General features: G+C 42.9%; 2 protein-coding genes across 3 annotated transcripts in view; both read left to right on the top strand.

Moving 5' to 3' along the window:
- Nucleotides 1–1,697: 1,697 nt before the first annotated feature.
- LOC114872783 (histidine-rich glycoprotein-like) lies at nucleotides 1,698–4,228 on the top strand. Its single transcript, XM_029180375.2, has 2 exons — nucleotides 1,698–1,709; nucleotides 2,513–4,228. The coding sequence occupies exons 1-2, from the start codon at nucleotides 1,698–1,700 to the stop codon at nucleotides 4,226–4,228; spliced, it is 1,728 nt and encodes a 575-aa protein (XP_029036208.2).
- Nucleotides 4,229–12,978: 8,750 nt separating this feature from the next.
- LOC114872788 (dipeptidase 1) overlaps nucleotides 12,979–22,701 on the top strand; it is a 57,854-nt gene continuing 48,131 nt past the window's right edge. The window contains exons 1-3 of one of the 2 annotated variants that reach the window (XM_029180379.2): nucleotides 12,979–13,229; nucleotides 14,268–14,357; nucleotides 14,441–16,059. In XM_029180379.2, coding sequence (XP_029036212.1) covers nucleotides 15,935–16,059 — 125 coding nt within the window. In that variant the 5' untranslated portion in view covers nucleotides 12,979–13,229; nucleotides 14,268–14,357; nucleotides 14,441–15,934. Of the gene's footprint in view, nucleotides 13,230–14,267; nucleotides 14,369–14,440; nucleotides 16,060–22,701 lie in introns of both variants that reach the window. The other variant, XM_029180380.2, reaches the window with a different exon arrangement.

The raw sequence follows: 22,701 nt of genomic DNA, 5'->3' as shown, positions 1-22,701 counted from the left end.
AGTAAGACGTTCCTGCGAGCTAGGGAAAACATTTTACGAGCGGACGCGAATAGTGTCGCAAAGAAGAATCGAAAGTTCCGGCGACATCGATGCCGTTTATCTTTACTCCCGTTTCATCCTCGAAATTCTGACAACATCGTTACATCGCGTTTAATTATTCTGCACGGTCAACGTTTGCTTTGGGAGTATAGGAATGTTTGCAGAAAATTAATCGGCAAATTTTCCGATCGATCATCGCGACGTCGTGGAATGAAAAAGAGAGGAGGGAACGAACGAGACTCGTTAAATATTTATGGGGGAACCGATCGAGAAAGACGAGCTATTTATCCGGTTAAATAATGAGATATAAATTAAGCTGAATGTATGCGCCGGTTGTTGCGTTTCTACTCGAACCCGTGCGTACGCGTACGAAAGCGAAAACCTGCTCGTTTGTTTGTTATCATTATCGTTGCATCTTTATTGGAACGTTAAACGCGAAACCGCAGTGAGAAGAAGAGAAAGAGGATTGTAAATGAACAAGAACAAAAGCGAGGCGTTATAGAATTACAGAATTTGCATATTTTAAAGGCGAGTAGGAAATGTGATTAAAAATTCTGTGGAAAATGGGAGTATGTATGGTACATGGACCATGAGGATACGATTAAAATGGAGAAAGAGAATAAGCGATTGGTTGAAAATAACCACACACGGTGCGGTATATTTTAATAAAAATTGTTAAAAATATAATTACTATAGCGCTCGTGTTCGATTATTCATTTTGCTACATTTTGCCAGTAATAATACGTTGATGGTACTTAGGATCCTCACTGTATTACCTACGAGTTAGCGATTAAACGAGCGCTGATATCAAACGCGTTAAAAGCATGAAATAATGACAGGATTCACGATTGTAGATGAAAGAGAATCGAAGTAATGTGAAATATAACAGGAGAATAATCTCTGAAATTTATCTCGCTGTTCCATGGATTTCAAACGTTGCAAATCAACCAGTTTTCGCCTATGGCGATACTCTCTTTTAATATGAAAAATTATACCTACAGGGTGACGTAAAGATACTACTCTCAAAGATGAAAAAACGTGGCATAAACGTAAACACCGGAAATGCATTCGTTCCGAGATATAAATATTCTTTGCGCTACTTGTATCTTGAACTTTCCATATTTCAATGTACCTAAATAAAAATTCTTTACATCTCAGAAATTTTAGCTATTTATCTTTCCGTTACCTTGTATAGCGTGCCGGGTGTACAAAACAAAATAATGTGAAAAACAATAAATCTGAAGTTAGAAATCATCCGAGCACAGTTATTATCAAGTTCTCCGCGCAATTTCGTTCGCTCGTAAAACACAACGAGAATCGTGCCCTCGGGAATCGATTTCGGCTCATCTGAGAGACACGGAAAGATTCTTGCTTCCTCGATTTTTTGTTATACCGGAAACAGCGTAGACGGAACGTCGGTTTATTGAACGATTACGAATTTCCATTTGATGTTCGGCAATAGGGTGACGGTGATCGGACCTGGTCGCGGTTCGACGAGTATTATGACGACGATTAAAACATTAGACCCGTGTCGTAAACGACGTTGGTGCTTAGCACGGAAGAAAGTGTCGACGGTGAACAGTTGTATATAAAAGTACGTTGTCGCATAGCCACGGTATCCAGTATTGTTCTCGGGCTACACCCGAAATAACGGCGACATGGCGACGTTGGTAAGTTTTCCTTCCGCAGTGTATGACTTCACGAAACGTTGATTTTGGTAGCGAGTATAATCCTCGAAACGCGATCGAAACTGAATCGATGAATCTTTTAACGAACGCGTGGTTCGTGTTTGGAATTCGTTGGGAAGAGGGGTTGGAAATAAAATTGCTGATTGCGTTTCATTTCGGCGAATTCATTCTCGTCGCGTGGTTTCGCGCGCGGCGCGGAATAAAGCTAGACCTAAAACGGAAGGCTAATTTAAAATTCTCCGTCGCGTAACGGGCAGCTTCAATTTTTTCGCGTCGACGGTGGCGAGGATCGGGCATAAATCATTGGCCGGAACTCTGCTGGGAACCATTCGTTTCCACGCTGAAAACGCACCGTTCCGTCGAGACAGCTGACCTCGCTGATTCCTCGCCGCGGAATCGAGATTCGATTTCGATTGCCGCCCGCCTTACTGTACCTTCTACGAGAAATTCCGCGGCAAAGGCGAAACGCGCTGATAAAAGCAGCCAGAGCGACGATTTACTGGATATTATCTCCGGTTCTTCCGCTCGAGCGTGCTCGTTTCGCAGGTGCGCGGAAAACGGGAGAAGCAAAATGCTCCACCAGTCTGGACGTTGTTTTATCGTTTTGGTTAGCCGTGCTAATGTCCGCCGCACACGAGCCGCGCATCATAATGAATTCGCTGGTGGTTACGCGATTTTCCAAAATTACTATCATCGTCCGCTTTTGCGCCCGTGATCGAATTACCCTGCTCGATTAACGCGATTCGGATATTACTCTCCTCAATTTTATGTTTTCTATGTTTCAGGCGTGGCTTTTAGCCGTCGCTCTGCTACTGACAGCGGCGGCTGGCCAAGATTCAAGATCGCCGCAAGAAAATCGAACGCGACTACCCTCGAACAGTCTGAAATTGGTCGATTCCATCAATCCACCGCGACTATTTCAACCGGCCAACCCAACTCCTGGCTCGATCCTTCTAACTCCTCAAAAGCATCCTCGAAAACGACAATTATCCGACCTTGGAAACAATTTCCAACCGCTAACGTTCCCTCTAACTGGCCAAGTTCCATCGCCTCTGCATTCGACCACCTTCAACGCCAATGTTAAACCTCCGAAACAAGTGATCGAGCCACGAATTTCATCCGCCCCGGCTCACATCACCTTCATCCCTACTCAGCGAAGAAGTCACGGCGTCGAACACTCCTTCTACCACAACCATGGGCACCATCATGGACATCATCATTCCCATCACCATGGTCACGAGGCTCACCACGACCATCATGCGAAGCATAAGCACGAACACGGTCACAAGCATCATCACGGACACGAGCATCACGCCGAGCATAAGCATCACGAGGAACACAAACATCACGAGGATCATCACCACCACCATGGACACCATCATCATCATGGTCACAAACACCACGAGGATCATAAACATCACCATGGTCACGAGCATAAGCACGAGCATGGGCACAAACACGATCACAAACATGGTCACGATCACAAGCATCACGGAGAACACCACCATCATCATGGTCATCAACATCATTCCAAACACGAGCATCACGAGGAACACAAACACCATGCCGAACACCATCATCATCACAAGCATCATCACCACAATGAACATCATCATCATCACGATCATCACCATGTTAACGAACACCACCACCATCATACTCACAAGGAAACGGAGAACCATCATCATCATCATGGACACGAGCACCAAGAACACCACAAACATGGTCACAAGGAGGAACACAAGCACCATCATGGACACGAGCACAAACACGGTCATCACGAGGATCATCATCACAGTCATCACCAGGACCATCACCACAAACATGGCCACGAACACAAGCATGGTCATCACGAGGACCATCATCACAAACACGGCCACGAACACAAGCACGGTCACAAAGAGGAACATCACCATGGCCATCACGAAGATCACAAACACGATCATCACGAGGATCATCACCACAAACACGGGCACGAACACAAGCACGGTCACAAAGAGGAGCATCACCACGGACACCACGAAGACCATCACCATTCGCATCATCAAGACCACAAACACCATCATCACGAAGAACACAAGCACGGTCACGAGCACAAAGAGGAGCACAAACACGGTCACGAGCACAAGCATCACCACGATCATCACGAGGGGCACCATCATCACGAACACCACAAACACCACGAATCCCACGAACACAAACACGCCCACTCTCACGAGGAGGAGCATAAGCATCAAGATGATCATCACCACAAACACCATCACGATAGCCATCACAAACATCACGAGAATCATCAACATTCAGCCTACGAACAGCATGGACAGGAGCACTTTAAAGGACTCGTGCACTTTTACGATGCCTCTCAAAACCATGAAGAGTACGTGTTTCCTGAAGAAACCGAAGCGATTCCCGTGACGCCACCGGTAGTTGACATTCTGAAGATCGCGAAGCAGCCGGATGTTAAAAAATCGATCGAGCAAGGAAAGGAGGAAGAAGCTTAACCAAAGTAGCTTTTAGAAAAATGTTTTCGTAGTTTCCTTTTTCATTTGGCGCAGCAGCCAATCGATGATGGAAAACTTTTGTTACAAATTGAATCTCGTTAGCCAGCCCTGCTTGTATCTATATTGACACTTTTGAAAAATAAAGTTCCTATCCGAGTTTATGATTACCTGCTCCTTCCATTAAGCCCTCTCTTCCTCGAAAAATGAAACAACAAGGGAGTTGTTCACTGCCGGGCTGTGATAGCGTTTAAAGTTTCGTCTCAAGATGTTCGAATGTTGGAAGAAAAGGGATATCTCTTTCGTCCAGCGCGAAATCGCCAGGGAAATAAAGCGAGAAATCGACGCAGCGAATGCGAGAGCTTCGTTTAATGAAACGTTCGAGACTCGAGGTCCGACCGAGGCGATTTCAGTTCGTGTACAGAGGTAATTGTTGAAAGAGCAACGATTCCGCTAGAGACACTCGGCAACAAATGATATTAAATACATTTCCGGTGAAACTGCGGAGAAAATTTAGCCGACCGACGTAATACCACCAGACGGCTCGATCGTTTATCGATACGAATAACTCACAGGAAGAGTAGTAATCCGTCCACTTAGACGATTTAAAAACTGCTCGACGAGTAGCAAAGAGGTACATATTGTAAAGAATAAAATAGCATTAAGCGTATCTGCAAACGCGGAAGTTTCATGGAAACTAGAAAAAGGAATACCGATGAGATCGTCGAGTGAAAAGAATCTGAATGAAAACGTCAAGTTGCCTTTGGAAAGACAGACTGATTTTGAGGCAAACTTAACAGGATAATACACGGAGATAACGATGTTATAATAATGCCACTCAATGTTCGGATCACTCGTACGATGTATAAAAGAGTTTCGTTCTATTCTTTGAATAATCACGATGAAAATTTAAACTTTAAAGAATGAAAATTGAAAAGAACCAAAATTCAATTAAATTGCCACCGTTTTAGTAGTTCGCTGTCTGATTGCTGGAAAATCATTAAACAAAGGGAATAGTTCGCCAAATACCTCCCTCGGAAGAATTAATTCTTCCGTTTCCCGAATATTCTAGCAAAGTAATAAAGTCGTTAATGACCAGAAAACGGAACCAAAGGGTATGGATTTTTCTCGCAGGTTTTCGCAAAAAATAGAAACGTCTACAGAACGAAATAGGTTTAAATAAATCGTTCGAAGCGATAGATCTTGGGTAACGAAGTTGCTATAGAAAAACGAGGGTGCGAGATGGAGAGGAAAATGGAAAGAAAGGAGAGAAGCTAAAGACCGCAGACGCCATCTTGGGATTTAAATTGGTCCGGCAGGTTTATCAGCATGCATTGGCCGCCGCTTGGAAAGTATTCCTTCGAAGCAACGTTCCCTTTCCAGTTCCACTTTTCTCGCCGGTTAAAGACGCGCGAGATAAACTGGAACGAGGGTAAACCGTCCGATGGAATGAAATATCATGGCGTAAGAGAACAGCGGAACGAATCGTTCGACTGAATGAAAAGTTCGAGAACCGTTCGAGTGTCGTTGCGTTCGATCAATTTGCCGCGTCAAATCTTTCCTTTCGAATTCGACGATATTTTTTTTTTCCACCACGTCCCTTGTCATCGATACGTCATCAAGCATCCGTTCAATATTTATCGACGATTCATACGACCATATCGAAAAATCACGACTAACCGCTGCTCATCAGCGTTGCAATTCCTGCTTCCCGCAACGGGCCTCGTTAAAAATCCGATCGACGGATTTAAACGCGCGATGCGATTCTCCATTACACTTCCGGCCGCATGCTCCAAGCATTTAATAGCCCGTATCCTCGTAACACCGCGAAAAATACGTCTCTGCTGTATTCGATACACATCGGGGACTCGAATCGCGTTTGTTCACCTCTTTTCAGAGGAATTTATTAAGCTTGATGAAAGATTTTAGCTAGTGATATAAGACGAGTGTTATTATTCTGGCGATGAAAATTAAGAAGATGTAGGAGAGGGTAGAAAAAGCGTTTCGTCTCGGGATCCCCTATCACACCGTAATTAGGAACTTCTAATTGCACGCCGGGCGACCACTTGCGAGAACACTGTCACCGATCATCTCGCCGCCACCTAGCAGTCGCCAGCACGAACTAAAGGCGTTCGGGAGACGAAACTCTCCTCCCTCCCTCCATTTAAACGCGTACAAAGAGAAAATTGAAAAATTATTTGTCAATATCGCCAAGATGACAGCTCTGATTTACCCACAACCATAAAAGGAGTGCAAATGTTTCTTGTTAGAATTTAATAGGTTGGATAAATCACCGAGAGGTATATAACTTCGGACATTCAGACTCTCCAGAGTACACTTGAAATGCAGCAGGAAAAAGAACTAGAACACAATCCCATAGTAACGTGATTCTCTGGTTTCGGATGTAATTAACGCTTCTTACGAGCGTGTCTCGATATAAACTGAACTTCCGTTCGCCCTGTTCGTGATCCTCGTCACTGGGGAGCAGGTTAATCACGTGAGCCAGTGAAATGTAAGAAAGAAAAAAATGCGACAAAAAGTGGGAAACGAAAAAGAAAAGAAAGAATAGAGAATCGAGAGAAAAAGAAGAGCAGAGATGACTGCTGATAGTATCCAATCTAATTTCAGAGGGTTACTTTCGACGCGATGCCGTGCACCGCCCGAGAATTCTTACGACCGACGGAAACGGGGTAAAATCGAAGAAGAAGAAAAGAGGGGGATGGAAAAAGTGCAGTCAGAAAATCGGGAGTGTACCGCGGAGAGAAACTTGCTTGAAGTTCCTATACGCTGTTTCCATATCCCTTTTCTCAACGCTTCCGGTGTCTGTCCGCGAGGACCATTTTCTTGAGAGGAAATTTAGAAACACCGCAATTTAAATTTAAAAGAACATGCTAAGTTAAAAATTATACCGCGTCTATGATACGTTAAAAGAAACTATTTCTCAAGTAAAAGTTTGATTAGTTCAGCGGCAAAAATGCTGAAATGTCATTGAATCGATAACGATCATCCTTTTAGTTTGAAAAATTCTTTTCCACTTCCACGAACACGATCCTGCGACCACTTTTTTCCCCCCTACAGCTTCCCCTAACTTGGCGTTAGACACCGTTTGATGTAGCTACGCGATCGAGCCGAGAGAGCTGGCCAAGTTAGAGTTGCAAAATTAATTTGAGGCAAAGTTTGCTAGAAAGTGAGGGAAAGCCGGAAGAAAGTTCAGCCAGAGGGATGAGGCTGCTGTCCCGATACTTGCATAAGGAGAGCGCAAATCCACCGCGATGGTCAAGTTTCAAGCACTCCCACCCCCTCTTTCGCCTTTTTCACCAAGCTGCTCATAAACGATTCATCTAGCGAATGATTGAATTATAATAAGCGCGTTGAAACGTTGAAAACACGCGATGGTCCCCTATTTTCTATGCAAAATTCAGTCGGTTTTCGGAAAGTTTTGTACGGTACCGAATTTATGAATTATTTTCAGAACGGTACCCATCAGCAGCCCTTTGTTGCAGGCAACACTTTTATTTTGAAAGCCTTAATCCGTACAGACATTTCTAGGCAGCGAGTTATACCGGATACGTCAGGGTGCTCGATAAATCACGGCAATCTGCATGCATTTGCAAATACACTCTCTCTCTCTCTCCTCGAGCTCCTTTTTTATCGCCGTCGTTATTGAACTAACGACCGACGCGACCATTAAATAGAGAAAGAGAGAAGATCCGCCGAGACGCCATTCGAGCCCGTCGTTGACCCACCGACGAGCCACTTATAATAATGAACTTTGTAAGAGAAAGAAAAAAAAAAAAGGACCGCAGAACTAGAAGCTTCCGGCGCACTTAATAGCCGTGAGATTTAATATACTCCGTGTTAATTCAGTCGAAGAAACCATAGTTCGTTAAGATTTTTTATCGTTATCTTCTTTTTTCATTTCCGACCATAAATTTTACATGAAACATTTTACTCTAGCAATAAAATTATCTTTCTTCTTGTTTTAACTCCTTTTTTATACCTTCCCTCGTGATAGAAACAAACTATGCATTTACGATTCCTTAGAGACTCGTAAAGCCATTCATTAAAACGTTACTTGTCACAAGTGTTCTCGTACTTTTATCATTACGACCTCTAATTGTTACGTGCTTTACATAATAAATAACTTCTAGTCGCAACGCTTTAATAAAAGGGTTCGAGAATTCGGGACACGAATGAACGTTAAAAATGATTGTAAACGAAGAAAGATCTTTATGTCGGTATAATGGCAGGATCGGAAGAGCAAATGCCGTCGCGATAGAGCCATTTATCCCGAGTTGGATGGTGAAACGAGAAGACAGGAGGCGTGGTGGGTGTAGAAACACGCGACCACACGCGAATACACGGGCGCGTATGTCGTTACAGGTGCCAGATTGCGTCGCTGCCAGCCTCGACGCGGCGCACCTGTGAGAAATTACCTTAAAGCACGCAGACTGTTCCTCGAGTACCTGTCTAAGCTGGTGCACACGTGATCTTATGTACGACAGGAGGCTCTCCTTCCTCGAAAGCTATGCAAACCTATGAAACAGGATCCTTCGGAATGTCCCTTCGAGTGGAGCGTCTTGCGAACCGACCTTTATCCTTTCGACAATGAGACTACCAAGCACACTCGTAGGGGACCAAGATTCAACAATGGCGAAAATGTTACAGTGAACCGTGAAATTTAAAGCGTACGGAGAATGTTTAAGAGAATGCCATCTTAATGCTTGGTTTTAGGAAAATTGAAAATTCACTGCGTTTATCACGCTTTTGCCTTCCTCTTAGTTGGATTTCTCTTTTTTTGGAATTCGTTGGGTCAACGAAGCTTTAAATTGGCTTCTTTGTCTGTTACAAAGGCAACGATGCAACGATAAGGTTTTACAAAGGCGGGTTCGCGCTTACCCTTAACAGTATATTAGCGATATTACTGTGTCATCTTGGTGCTTGAAGCTTGCGTTACAAAATAATTGTCTCCTGTACAGAAAATAGCTTAGCAGTAAAAAATGTGTAATCGTCTAGTTAGTTATTGAAAAAACAAAAGAAATAAATAAAATCAATATTTCACTTGTCCTCTACACCTTCCAAATATTTAATCGCGTTTATAAATAATCCGTGAAAAGAAAGGATAAAGTAGATCGAAAAATTATCCAAGCCCAGAACGTTCAATTAAAATCGATGCCCAGGTCGCAGCAACCGCCCGAAGGGAATTCGCCAAATATTCAGCTGCCAGGAGGATAGTTGGATAAAATCGATATTGGACTAGCATGGCTAATGGTAGGTATCGCGTAACGTAGCCTGATATCGTTATTACGCTGAGATCGCTACTTTGGGCGTGGACGCAGCTTTAAACGGTGCAACCGGTCAATCCCTCTTCGAACTGACCAATTTCCATAAACGTTCCCTCGTCGTTCAATCTGTTACGCTTTTTTCAGCCTGTATTTTCACGGGCCATTGCTTTCCCTTCGAACGTTGTGATTGTCTTCCAAAAATTCGACGATCGACGAACAGTTTGTAATCATGTTGGAAATTACTTCCAACAGAATCATCCGAATGAACGATAAAAACTGATAGGTAATTTATTCCTCGTAAAGGATGATCAATCGCGTGATAGCAACGCCCTTCGTCGAATTGTAGAGTCACGACCGAAGATTTAGATGTTTCCAGAGAACGGAGGTAAACGCGATCCTAGACTGGAGGTTGACGTGTCCAGAGGAAAGTGTAATAACGACAGCATCAGCCGCGTTAACGCGATAAAAAACTTAGCCATCCGGATTGCCCGCTTTAGGCATGCAATTTCACCGGAGGAAATTACCGGCTAGACGACGGCGATTTACAGTTTTGAGGAAACGTTGCTTCGCGTGACAACCTTCTCTCTAATCTGCCGTGCATAAATTGAAAATTATCTCCTCCCCCCAGCCAGTTCGTTTTTTCCCAGAGAAAAATTATCCACCGTTCCGGAAATTATTAGACACCAAAGATCCTCGCGATATAGGTACTTTCCTATAGATACCAAAGATTCGTCCGGAAAGTCGGCGATGCACGGTTCAATAAGTTAGAGGAATATAACAAAATCCTAATTTTGATAACCTGAATTACACAGAAAATGTTACGTCCATCGAATTAAAAGCAATATTTTCGTTAAAACCATCCAGCTATGAGCCTTGAATATACACGAATTATCCCAAGTTAAACAACACGATCCGCGTATCGAGCGAATTTCGAAGTGATATCACTGTTTACGGTCGAGTCGAGCAAACTCATAATCGAGTCGTTTGGTCGAAAAATCGGTTTGACATACACGCGTCGATACGTTTGTTGGTTTGCTAAATTCTAATTACGAGCTAGCCGCTTTCCGTTTGCATCATGCTACGCCGGGCAAAAGCGTGCGACTAAAACGCCATGCGAATTCGCGAACATGCGACTGCCTTTATTCACATTTCCCACTCTATTTCTCTCGATAATCGAATGTCGTCTAGCGCAGAGTTCAATGAATATTGAAACGCCGAACACCAAAGAATCTAATCACACGTTTAAAATATAGTTCTGTTTCCAGCGAATCGAATCAAGACTGTCCTGTCCATTAAAAAACAGCCTGTACTGTTAGTGCAAATTAGTGATGGGCGATACAGTATCGGGGGCGATATTTAACATGACGATATATTGCAGTATCGATACTTAATATATGAATATCGAAATTTTGATACAACGTATATACAGTAAGGAGAAAATTAGATAGAAAAATATTTTGTAACAATAAGTTTCACTTATATGTTTATTTATATGTAGAATGTATGCAATATTGATCTCAATGTATAGTAATGCATAAGTTAATAAATAGTTACGTAAACGTAAATTAGATATAAGCAGTTAACAGAAGATGTGTATATAGATTCTAAATAATCCTCGTAATGGATGCACGTCCAAAAAACTAAAATATTAAATATAATAATATTATAAAACAAATATTTGAATAAATAGTCTATTTTTTACTGAACTTCACTTTTAATTTAATTATACGTTTTGATATCAATAATATCAATATTTTATTCCGAATTGATGTATGTCGATACTTTGGTTATCGATACGTATCAATACCAAATATCGATGCAATACAAAAATATGCCCATCACTAGTGCAAATACAGAAATTTCGAAAGGCAAGATCAACATTTGCGCGCAGTCTTTTTTCCCCCACTTTCGTGTCCTGGATCCGCATCTTCAAAGCGACGTTCAAATCGATACATCGTGCAGTATCTGTGACCGGGTAGAAACGAATTTTGTAAGCGTGTTCCAATCGTTTGATCAAGCGAATCCACACTCGATACGTCAGCACAAAAGAGATCTGCTTCCGTTACGGGCTGGCACGATCACGGAATCGAAGATAGAAATGTGTGTCGTGCGTACTTTAATCCTTTCGCTCTGACGTTTGTCGTACATAATGATTTGCAAGTTGATTGTTAGTGACGTTACAATTATAAATAACGTATTTCACCGATATTTCGAGAAGGGTTCGATAACCTCACGCTGTCTGTTCTTTCCACACGAGTGGCAACGACGACCGATTTCGCGATCGAAGACCACGTGACATCCGGTACCACGCTACCTCAGCCCGCCACCTTTTATACTCGCCACGATGCTTTTATACTTCTCAACAATAATCGAGTGTCGTCGGTCGCGCCGTTCTATTGGATCGGAGCCAGTCTTCTCGAGCTGTGCCGCGCAAATTGCGTCCGCTCGACCGCGCCAAATTGACCAAGAACCAAAGGCGAGAAAAAAAAAGAAAAATAGAAAACTATTCGTAGAAGTCTGAAAAATCGTTCGTTTCCGGTTCGAGCAACTGCGAAAAGTCGCGACGCGCAGATGTTCCCGATATTTTCGTTTCGTTGCCATTTTCACGAGCACCCGTACTCCAGTTAATACGACGCGACAATTATTCCACTGTGTACCGGTAATTGCTGCAATCAGTAGCCGTCGATCCCCCCCCCAAAAAACGCTTGCGATACGAATTTTTGTTCTCGTTTCTCTCGTCACAATGATTGCCCATCAATTCATTGAGACACGTTTTAAACAACGATTGAGTTATTAGGTTTCTGCATATAAAATGGTCGATTTTGAAATGTGGAAAGTGGAGCGGAATTTCAGGACACACAATTATCGCGAAATGGCGCTTATGATATATCAATTTGAAACTTAAAGTTTGATGAAAATCACAATACGAACGGTCAGAAGTTACCACCGCGCTAAGAGTTGAAATATAATTATAAAAAACCCATCGAAAGAAGGTAAGATGAAACGGAACTAGAAGATCAGCAAGCCGAGGAGAAACGATCTCCCAAGGGTGTAGGGTTAGCTGCTATAAAACGAAAAAAAAAAACAAGAAGCAGAGCGACAGGATCTTTTTTTTACTAGCCATAAAACAGCGGTTCGGTGGTTCGTTGTTGATGGAATCATAGAGGGAAATATCTAAATCCGTGTAACCGCGACTTTGTAGCGTCTGTTTTCATCTTCGAGCTGACGATCAGGGGGGGTTGAAAAAAAGGTAGGCGGACGAGGAGGAAGGCGAGATCGGAATACGAAGTGTCGAAGGGAATAGCGGTTCCGGAAGAGAAGGCAGAGATAAGCGAACGATCGAGTGACAGAGGCGACTAGCAGATCCCGATGGAGGAGAGGAAGATCGCAGAAGGGAACGGAGCGCCTGCGCCCTCGGCTATACCGAGTTTCTGCGTACGTTTCCGTCAGTCGGGTCTTCAACTCCGGGCCGCGAACAACCGGCCATCGGACCGCGTTATTTCAAACTCGCGGAAACACCCTCTCGATAATCGTATCCGTTCCACGCAATCTCCAACGCACCGAGCTTTATCACAGTGCAACTTTCATCCGCTTCACTGACTCTTTACAGAGCGCCGATTTTTCTTTCCGCTTGATTTTCTAAGATAAAACTTTGAAAGTTACGGGAAACTTTGCCCGCACGCGTTGACCGAGATTTTTCCGTCGTGCTACTTTACGAGGTACGCAGCTGCGCCAAGTTACAAAGGGAAATTTTTAAGGGACGCGATATTCTTCCCCCGGTGGTCTAATTGGATGATTAATTAACACGAACGAGAAATATGTTTCGGTCGGTTCGAAATAATTGGAACAGCTGTAGTATTTCATTTTTCTTAATTTAACACCTTTCGCTGTGAATTGTAAACGATCTTTTCATCGCTTTACTCGCGAAGCTAAAGAGGAACGATATATATATAGACTTTATTGCATCTACGTGAAAGTAATTAAAGCGGAGAAGTAAAAAAGTTGAGAACAAAGGACTCTTCGCACGCTTTGTTCTCTTAGAATTTACTACTTTATTTAAAAGAAACAACGATCTAGTTGCATTCGAGTTTCTCGTATTGAAAATTGAAATCCATAAATAAAATCAAAGATCATCGAATTTGACCAGCAGCTATCCGGACATTTTTGGTCATCCGCGTGAAGGAGGATCAAAGGGCGTGATCGTTAACGTCGTTAGCGCTAATTAATCATCGACAAAGAGATAAATATCCGCATATCAGGCTGATAACCGGTGGCGCGAGCGTGTGGCCGTGTCTGCCGATAATTATGAACAGGCCAACTCATTAGTCGCAGTCGACGTTAACGGCCTCGTTGTGATCGCATTCCTCTTACCTGTTCAATTGTTAATCAGATTCACGTACCGTAAACGAAAGAACACGGATTACCTTCGTGTAACTTCTCCTCCAAAGTAAATTAGATTCCCTCGATCTTCCTCGGTGCTTTCTAACTTAAAACATTACTTAGCGCGGATAAAATAAAGTGTACCACTTTATACCTTGATGGTAATTCAAATTGGTACAAGTAATCTATATTATCGCATTATCATTTTGATTGAGTTAGAAATGAAAGTTGCGCGTCGACCGCCTCAGTAGAAATGTCCATGAATAGTCAGACGCGCTATAATTTAGATTACTCGTATAACATGAACGAAGGGACTCTAAAATCATCAACTTAAACGCCTTGAAATTCTCAAGCATTTCTTCCTTCCTGAATTACAGTAAACCCGTGTCAAACCTCGTCGAACATTGAATTCATCCACCACGAATTACTGGACATTTCGAGAAACTCAATCGAACATCAAATTCATGGTGAGCCAGTGGTAGGTGGAGCGCAGCAACGGGTTGCGTAATTAATCGCGCAACTTAATCGAGTGCCGAATTAATTTCGACAGATTTACGAGCGTTTCGTAACAGTGGGTCACGATACCGCGTTCAGGATCATGAGGTATCGGAAGGAGATGACCAGAGGAGCCTGGGAAACGAGAAAAACCGCACGGGAGCAGCGTGGTTCGATCCGAGGACGTTAAAGGGAGGGTGCATCGAGAAACAATCGGAAAAGGGATCGGAGCAAAGCGAGCTTTTCACGCTCGACACGTTCTCCTAACTAATTAATCTTGCGTTTGCAACCCTTTCGCGGAGTCGTTACGTTCAACGACGCTCGAGCAGCAAACGCTTCGAAACAAAATCGAGGAAAGGAAAGATAACGAGCCGGTGGCTTCTCGAGTCGGATTACTTGGACGAAGAGAGAGATTCGACGTAATTAGCAAACAGTTGGTCAAGTGTTTCCACGGCAATGGTTCGATTTCCTTCGAGCTACTCGTCAAAGAAGCCCTGATCAAAAGGCCAGTTTAATCGCGTAGCCAGCTGTTGTGCAAATTGTAGCAACTGCGAAAAGAGCGAGGCGAACGTCGACTGGGCTGTTTGTAAGCACCTCCTTCGAGGAACATCGACGGCCCTCGCGACACTTCCTCGAAACATCGGATCGATGAGGACCAACAGTTCAGTTAGCTGCTCATTCCTGAACAACTACCAGGAATTTACAGAATAAACCCTTGGGAACACATCCGAATACCTTATGCTGTATTCTTTTATCAGTGTAACACGCTGGAATGAGGGTGTCACTTGAAAACACAAAAGAATTCGTCGAACGCGGGTCACGAACGTCGGCGGAACCGCTTGAAACGAGCTGAAACTTTCCGTGAAAGAAAGAAGAAAAAAAAGAAAAAAGGTGCATTGCTATCTCGGTTGTGTCCCGACGGGGAAATTATAAACAGTCAACGTAGAAACGCGAAGATAAGGCAGGGACAAGTGCAACGTTTGTTGAAAGATAAAAGAACTGAGAAGGCACAGGTATGTGGGCGACGCTGACAGAAAATAAAGTGAAATAAACGAACGAGCAAAGTTCCTTAATGGAAAGCGGAAGGATAAAGTCGACGAGGATGACAGGAAACGTTTCGAGGGACGAACTGGTGATCTCGTTGAAAATGCGTGAGAACGTATGTTCCAGGGGTAAAAAGAGATCAGAGAGGGACATGTGATCTCTGAATTGATTCGCAAATGATAATTCTATCGAAAACTGATTAGCATAGAGATAATAGACTCTCGGTAGGGTCTGATGGACGATTGAAAATCTCGCCGGTTCGTTGAACGATATTTCACGGTGAAGAGGTGCGCGAGTATGAGGGGAAAGGGTGACGAGTGAGACGGAGGAAGATAGAAAGTGAACGATAAAGAGAGAAGGAAGAGAATAGTCGAGCGGAGGGACAAGAGGAAATCATAGAATTTCGTTGCTGGAAGGGATACGTCCTGCGGGTGAACCGGTCGGACCGTCGGTGATGGCATGAGGACATTAGTAAGGAGAAGCTGCGGGTCCAGCGAGGAGGAGGATGAGGATGGTGGTGGGCGTGATGGTCCTTGGTCAGCTACTGACGAGGATTCTGCTCGCTGCCCATGCTGGAGATCGACTCGCGGCAGCTCGCAGGATACTCAGAGATGTGCCACTGATAGACGGGTAAGTGAAACCGAGTTCAACTGAACCTCAAGAGATGGAATTGATCGTTTGAGTGCCGCGGATTGATTGCGCGTTTGTACAGGGTGTTCCATTTTAATTCATCGAAGCAATCGTCTTTCGAATCATTCTAAAAGCCTTTTGTTAAATGGACACGAGTTCGAGATATCACAATGAACTTCGTTTTTTGACTTCGTTAATTAGATAACACTTTTATATAATTCGGGGTAATGAAAAAACTAAGAAACATTGATAATTGTTACCAGCAAACGAGTAAAATTCTCTGTGTATAATTTAGAGAAACTGTACCACCCCCCATGTAGCTCGGGTTCTTGAATTTTTGGCGAACGTCCGTAAAATTGTTGAAATTTTAATGAATAACTGAAAAGTCCAGTGTAATCGTTAACTGGAGTGCCGTTGAAGCTGTAGAACCGCAAGGCACGAATTTATAGCCAGAACGAACAATGTCGTCGTAACGACGAGCATGAACGGACGTCCTATAGCGGAGCGTGCCTCTAATTACACCGGAATTAAACCTGAAAGGAATGTCCCTCGTGTCCGACTCGCGATCGACCGTGGAACGATTCGAGAACCGGGCTTTTTCGACGCCCACCCCGTCCAACTGGCAACAAACTTTCCCCACCCCACGTACAACCCCCTTCCGCTTCGTAACATTCGTCAACGCTTACTCGCGATATCGAATTCTTGCCGGGCATAACCAGTAAATGCACGAAATTTCTTTCGACATTGTCAAACTTTCCCAGTGAAATTTTATACTGTATAGAATTTATAAAACTAGGATACCGACTAGGTACTCCTCCGGCAATCGCTTTCTTATCCTTCATCGCAATAGAGAAAGAAGGCCGGTACGACTCGATTGAACGTAACTCGAGAGTCGCGCATTTTCTTCGAGATAATGAGAAAGTTTCACGAGCGCCGGAAAGAAAAGACGTTAATGGAGGAGGGAGAATTAAGCGGACGAAAAAGAAAAAAAGAAAAGGAATTGAAACGAGAAAACTAAGAGAGAAATAGAAGCAAGATAGAATTTAGCTGGAGGATAGCTGGTGACTATTGGTCCAGGGCTTTCTCGGGTTACTGCAGGGTGGATTCGAATTTCCGGATCCACCCCTACCCGCCCTGTTCGCGGAACATGCCCGTGTGTCTCCTCTTTTGGCTACTTCCGTTTGTACACGTTCCACGATACGTCCGGTTGCTAGGTGGTTCGTGTGTATCGTCGGTGAACGGTCGTATCGATGTCTGGCCAAATAACCTGTCGGATCGAAAGGCAACAATGGCCCTTGTCGTTAGGAAACTTCATTCTTCCCATGGGACGAGGAAAAGATCGAGATCTGGTTAAGTTTTTCTTTCGTTCGATAGCTGATCGCATAGCAAACGTTTCAGCAATTACAACGAGATAAAAATTCCCTCGAGATATTTTGCATTTAAATAGGAGACATTTAGTGTTAGTTGTACTTCATCACTTTCGAAACTATCACCTGATACAGGGAGCGAACCGATTGATTTGTTGTAAAAGTAACTTTAACAGAGTTGGGACACAATATAGCAATTAAAAGTAGTGTTTAATGTGGCGTGTAAAAAGTAACAATGAAGAGAAATTTAGTTTAGTTAGCATAGAGAAAGTAGCCTTCGAAACACGAATTCAAAGCTCGCGCGATAGCGTAATTCGATTTCTCTCGTAGACTTAACATGGGTATAGGTTTCTGTGACCATTCCTCAAGGATACCACCACCGATCTCTGATTTTATCCTATATAAACACTCACAGTGACCACTGTGATCGGCTTGTAAAGAATGGTCAAAATTGATAATTTAGATTTTGAGTTAAAAAGACACAAAAATCCCGATCAGTCGTTTAATAGCGAAGCTTTGCTTCAAAAAAAGAAAAATAAAGAGCCACGTTACACCGGTAGTGTAAATCGTATACAAATTTCATGACATAATAATTACTCTCATAAAACAGTGTGCATTTACACAGAGGGATTACGTGGTTGTGTTAAATATGCATACACTGACGGTCCATTGGGAGCAACTTTAAGACAAAATTAGTGCAGTTCGTGGAAAATCACCTCAGGGTTGTAATTTTAGCAGGAAGTGCACCAGCTTCGTATTAATGATGTCGTAATTATGTTTCTTGTTAAACTTAATACCAGTGTTAGGGTATTTTTGCGAGCTGTAACGTGCTCAGGAACCTGACGAAGCCTTTGTAAATTGGATACGTGTTCATTTACTTTAACACTGACTTAAATGAACTTCTCACCCCCCAGTCAGCACCACTGTCCCTAGTCACATAATAAAAATAAGCCGCCATTGGCGATAAAAACGAGAACGAGCCTATTGTTACTTCAAATTACAGCCTCTGCTGTCCTGTATCTCGATCGTGGACCTTTTCACCTCATTCGGTGGCGACAGCCATTCTAGAAGTCCTCGAAGGTATCGTTGCGAAAGGGTAGAGCGAAGGTGAAAGAGGTACGCGAGCGATTTCGTCGATTGTCGACGAGCCGAAGGCGATTCGTTACCGATAACGGGTGAAAGCCTCGTCGAGCCTATTGTGCGCGGTATAATAGTTTGCATTTTTCTCCCTCGACAACCGGTACGAGGGAGGCAGAGGGAGAGGGAGGACGGTGGCGATGCTTCGAGAGGGTTGAAGAGCTTACGTAACAATCGTGCGATGAGCGTCGCCGTGTTGTTCGTGAGATCGTAAAAATGGATGAATCTGGTTCGATGAAATTTCCAGACTGGCCAATCCGTGCATCGCGGGCTGCGAAGTGGATTCGCTAGGAACACGTGCGAAAACAAAAAGCAATCGTTCACGGGTTGCGCTTTATTTAAAAAAAGAAACACAGACCCCGAGATAGAAGCGCGACCATTCGATTCACGCTCTTTCGATCCTCAATTGAAAAAACAAAGCAGCATTTTCATCAACCTGTTATTATTGCGATGCTTCGTTGTTGAAAATATCCCGTTGAAAGCTGAAAAACCAGCGAACGAAAATCTACCCGCAATTATTGTTATTTACCTGTTACGGCTGTTAAATTAACGTCAACCGAAAGCATTTTATAGAAAAAGCAGGAATATTCTTCCGCCAAGCTGATAACCCGCGTCGGACACCGACCTCTAATTATTATCACTGCTCAACGGGATCTGTTCGTAACGTTGATTGCCGCGTGGAAATATTTAATTACCTGAATCGTGCCCGGCTACGAAATTCCAAAGAGTATCCTTAACGGGTCGAGGAGAATTCTTTTCCACTTGTCGTGATTCTTTTCAAATGTTTTCTCAGAGAGGATGAAAAAGGAAAGAAAGGAAAGTAGGAAGCACCGAGCAACTTTCGGCTGTTTCTTCAACTTGACCAAAATACCGGCGAGATTTTAGTCAGAGTTTTAAAACTTTGATTCTTTTCAGACAACACGCGAATGAAATAACAGAAAAAGACACGTTAACATGAAAATTGATGTAACTCGAAGTTAAAGTAGGAAGTAAATGGTCTACTTGTCGTAACGACCAAAAAAAACATGACACGATAAAAAAAAAATAAAACACTTGGTCCCTTGATAGAAATCTTTTTACCCTGTTTAGCAGCCTCGCGTTTAACAGCGTTGAAAGTTCTTTCCCTCGTTCTCCCATCAACGAGCACCCTCCCGAGCACGTTTCTTTCTACAAATCCGAATTCTAATGGGCGCCGAAATTCCAGCTGGTTCGACAACCCTCGGAGCAACAAGTTTCCAAGCTTAAATCATCAAACAAGTTCGGGAGAAGATCAGGAAGGGTGAGAGTCGAGGGATAATGCAGCGTGCACGCGTGAGGGCTATTCGTAGGGCATTATCATTGTTTGCAGAGCTTAGAATAGGGGAACGAGTTGAAAGTTACTAACGCGTCGCGTCGCATCCGCTTGGCGGCGCATAAATATCTAAGCACGCGGGCAACGTTCGCGTAGAACAGCGTGTGCAAGTAGCGTCCACGATGATGCTTCAGGCTTAAAAGCAGAAAAGGAGATTTAGGCCGACGCCGAGTACGCCAAGTGAACGCAGAACCGAGGAAAGTGGATAAAGACACGCGTCTAACGCTATTCTCTTCCACGATCTATTATAATCTATCATTTTTTCTATTTATCTTTTTATTTATCGTATAATTTTATACGATTAACGTACGATGAAAAATAGATAATCGAAAGGTGGATAAAATAGAAGATACGAAAGCTCGTTATACCGTCTTTGGCATGCAGTGTCTTCGATAGCTTCGAGTGTATTCGACGTGGCTCGTAACCGTATCCGAAAAGAATGTGGCCTACGAGGGAATGATAACGATCGCAATAGCAGTAGAGAAGGATTATGGAAAGCACGGGACGTGAAATTGCTCGACGTACGATTATTGCAGTCTTCCTATAGAAAACCGCTACTATCTTCTCCAATTTTCCCGGATGCTTCGTTAAAAGTGCGCCGCGGTAGAAATCGACGGTTTCGATATTCGATTTTTTCCCCGAAAATAAAAACAGCAAGCTGCCGCTATAAAATTCTTTTATCCGTCGTAACGAGACTCGATGGTGCCGTTCTATTTCAAACATTTCCCACTGATCAAAGATCGACGGATGTTCCTGATTTCACGCGTATTTCATCAGAACGGAAAATTATTCGTTAAAAGCGATCGTTCTAGTTTAACAGCTGAACTTTCGTACGTACGTGACCCGCGCCAGGAACGATTTCGTTCTCTTCGTTTCCTTTCGAGGAACCATCGAAGCTCGATTTACCTCAAGATACCTTCGATGCACTTCAAATCATTCGTGCATCGATTCGAAACGATTTTCTTTCCGAAGTACTTCTGTTCAACGCTCCCGGTTTCCATCGACTGGAAGATTAACCCGCTCGCTGCCGAAACCAATTTAATTCGGTCAAATAATAATTAACGATAGAATAGTTCTGAATACAATACTATTTCTATTTCTACCGAGAGAAGTGTTCTTTCTCGTAGGAGGAAAAAGGAAAAATTAAAATGGATATCGAAAAAAGGGGAAGCAACGTTGGAGAAGTTGAAGCGGTAAGAAGCACTACTGTCTGGGGAATGATGAGACAGTGTTGGGGATTGTTTTTACGAGCGACGAAAGCCTGCCAAGTCTATTGACGAAGCTATTTCCAGCCACCCTCCCTGTCTTCTTCGATTCGAAACAATGACTTCCTTTTTCCTCCACACTCTTTCGCCCTTCTATAGTGAAGAGATCCGCAAGAATACTCATCGATGGACGTTCCTTCCCCTTAATATCCTGATTGATTAATCGCGAGAATGTAGGAAACAGCTCATCCATTTTACTTATGAAGATGTAATAAAAAAGAATAATCGTTAATACTATATTGGTGATCATATTATTATGAACAGTTCGAAATTACCATTTATTTGAAGTTTCATCGGAAATAGAATTAAAAATACACTTAAAATGGTATTCCTTTTTATTGCAAAACTTACTGTTATATTTTTATTATTATAATATTGCTATATTTTACAACTTAAAACACAAATAATGTTAATATTTGGCATGGTTTCCATATTTTTTCGGCAATTTTCTAGCATTTCGGGATCCGTAATGCCATACGAATATAATTTTCTCAATCAGTTGTTGCTTGTTAGTTATAGTCTCTGATGCAATACGCTGCTTTAATAATTCCCATAGATTTTCTATTGAGTTCATATCTGGAGAGTTTCCAGGCCACGGTAAAACTTGAATTTTTTTATTAGCTAGGCAGGCTATTACGGTTTTTGCTGGAAAGGGTATATTTCACTTTTATGGAATACATAATAGCATCGGAAACATAAAATATGTAAGTTTTCCATCTGTTCATAATAATTTGATCACCCACTGTAGTTCTCAGTTAATTTCGTTCAGTTAGCTAGCGGCTATGTCTGCCAGGTCGTCTGGGAGGATCGGGGTTAAAGGTGGTGCAACCACCGTACCAGACGCCTTTCCACGATAACGTTTATCTTGGAAATACAAGCGTATGCTTTTGGCCCCTCGTTAATTCCAGCTGTCTAATAAAGTCCAATGAAGTTTAAAATTTAATGCGCCATCTCGTTTTTCTTCCTTTCCTATAACCTACGAGTTTCTATTTGAGCAAACGACCGGTGATACGTTAGAAGATTATCCAGCTGGATAATTAACAGGTTGATATATCGTAATAATAATCATTTGGAAAACAACGATTGAATTTATCTCAGCTTATCCATCGAAATTAGTTGAACCTCGATAGGCAGCGAAAAAATAAATGGGGAGATCGAATTATAATAATCTTAGCTATTATCTCGGGGGGCAGAAAGTGGAATGGGTATTGTATCGAGCGCAAGGGAAGCAAAGAAGCCGCAACTTTACGTCGTAAAGTCTGTAGAAAATTTCTCGGCACACGGCATTGTCGCTCTTTCTTTTCACGTCGTTCTAATTAATTTTATTAACGAACGCTGAAACCATCGGCCGTCGCGCAACTTTCGCGGCTACCAACGGACGTTCGTTAACGGGCCGCGAGGCGAACGAATGGAAAAGAAGAGCCACGATAACGATCGAAGTTCCCTGGAAGTCTGCGCTTTAAGAGCATCGCCATTGTACCGTGTACACGTTGCGGAAGAAAAAGGAAGAGAAGAAGCGGAC

This window comes from Osmia bicornis, chromosome 1, assembly GCF_907164935.1.
Source record: "Osmia bicornis bicornis chromosome 1, iOsmBic2.1, whole genome shotgun sequence".
Classification (NCBI taxonomy): domain Eukaryota; kingdom Metazoa; phylum Arthropoda; class Insecta; order Hymenoptera; family Megachilidae; genus Osmia; species Osmia bicornis.
The sequence above is the reverse complement of the archived record's forward strand: the minus strand, read 5'-3'. Positions and strand labels throughout refer to the sequence as shown.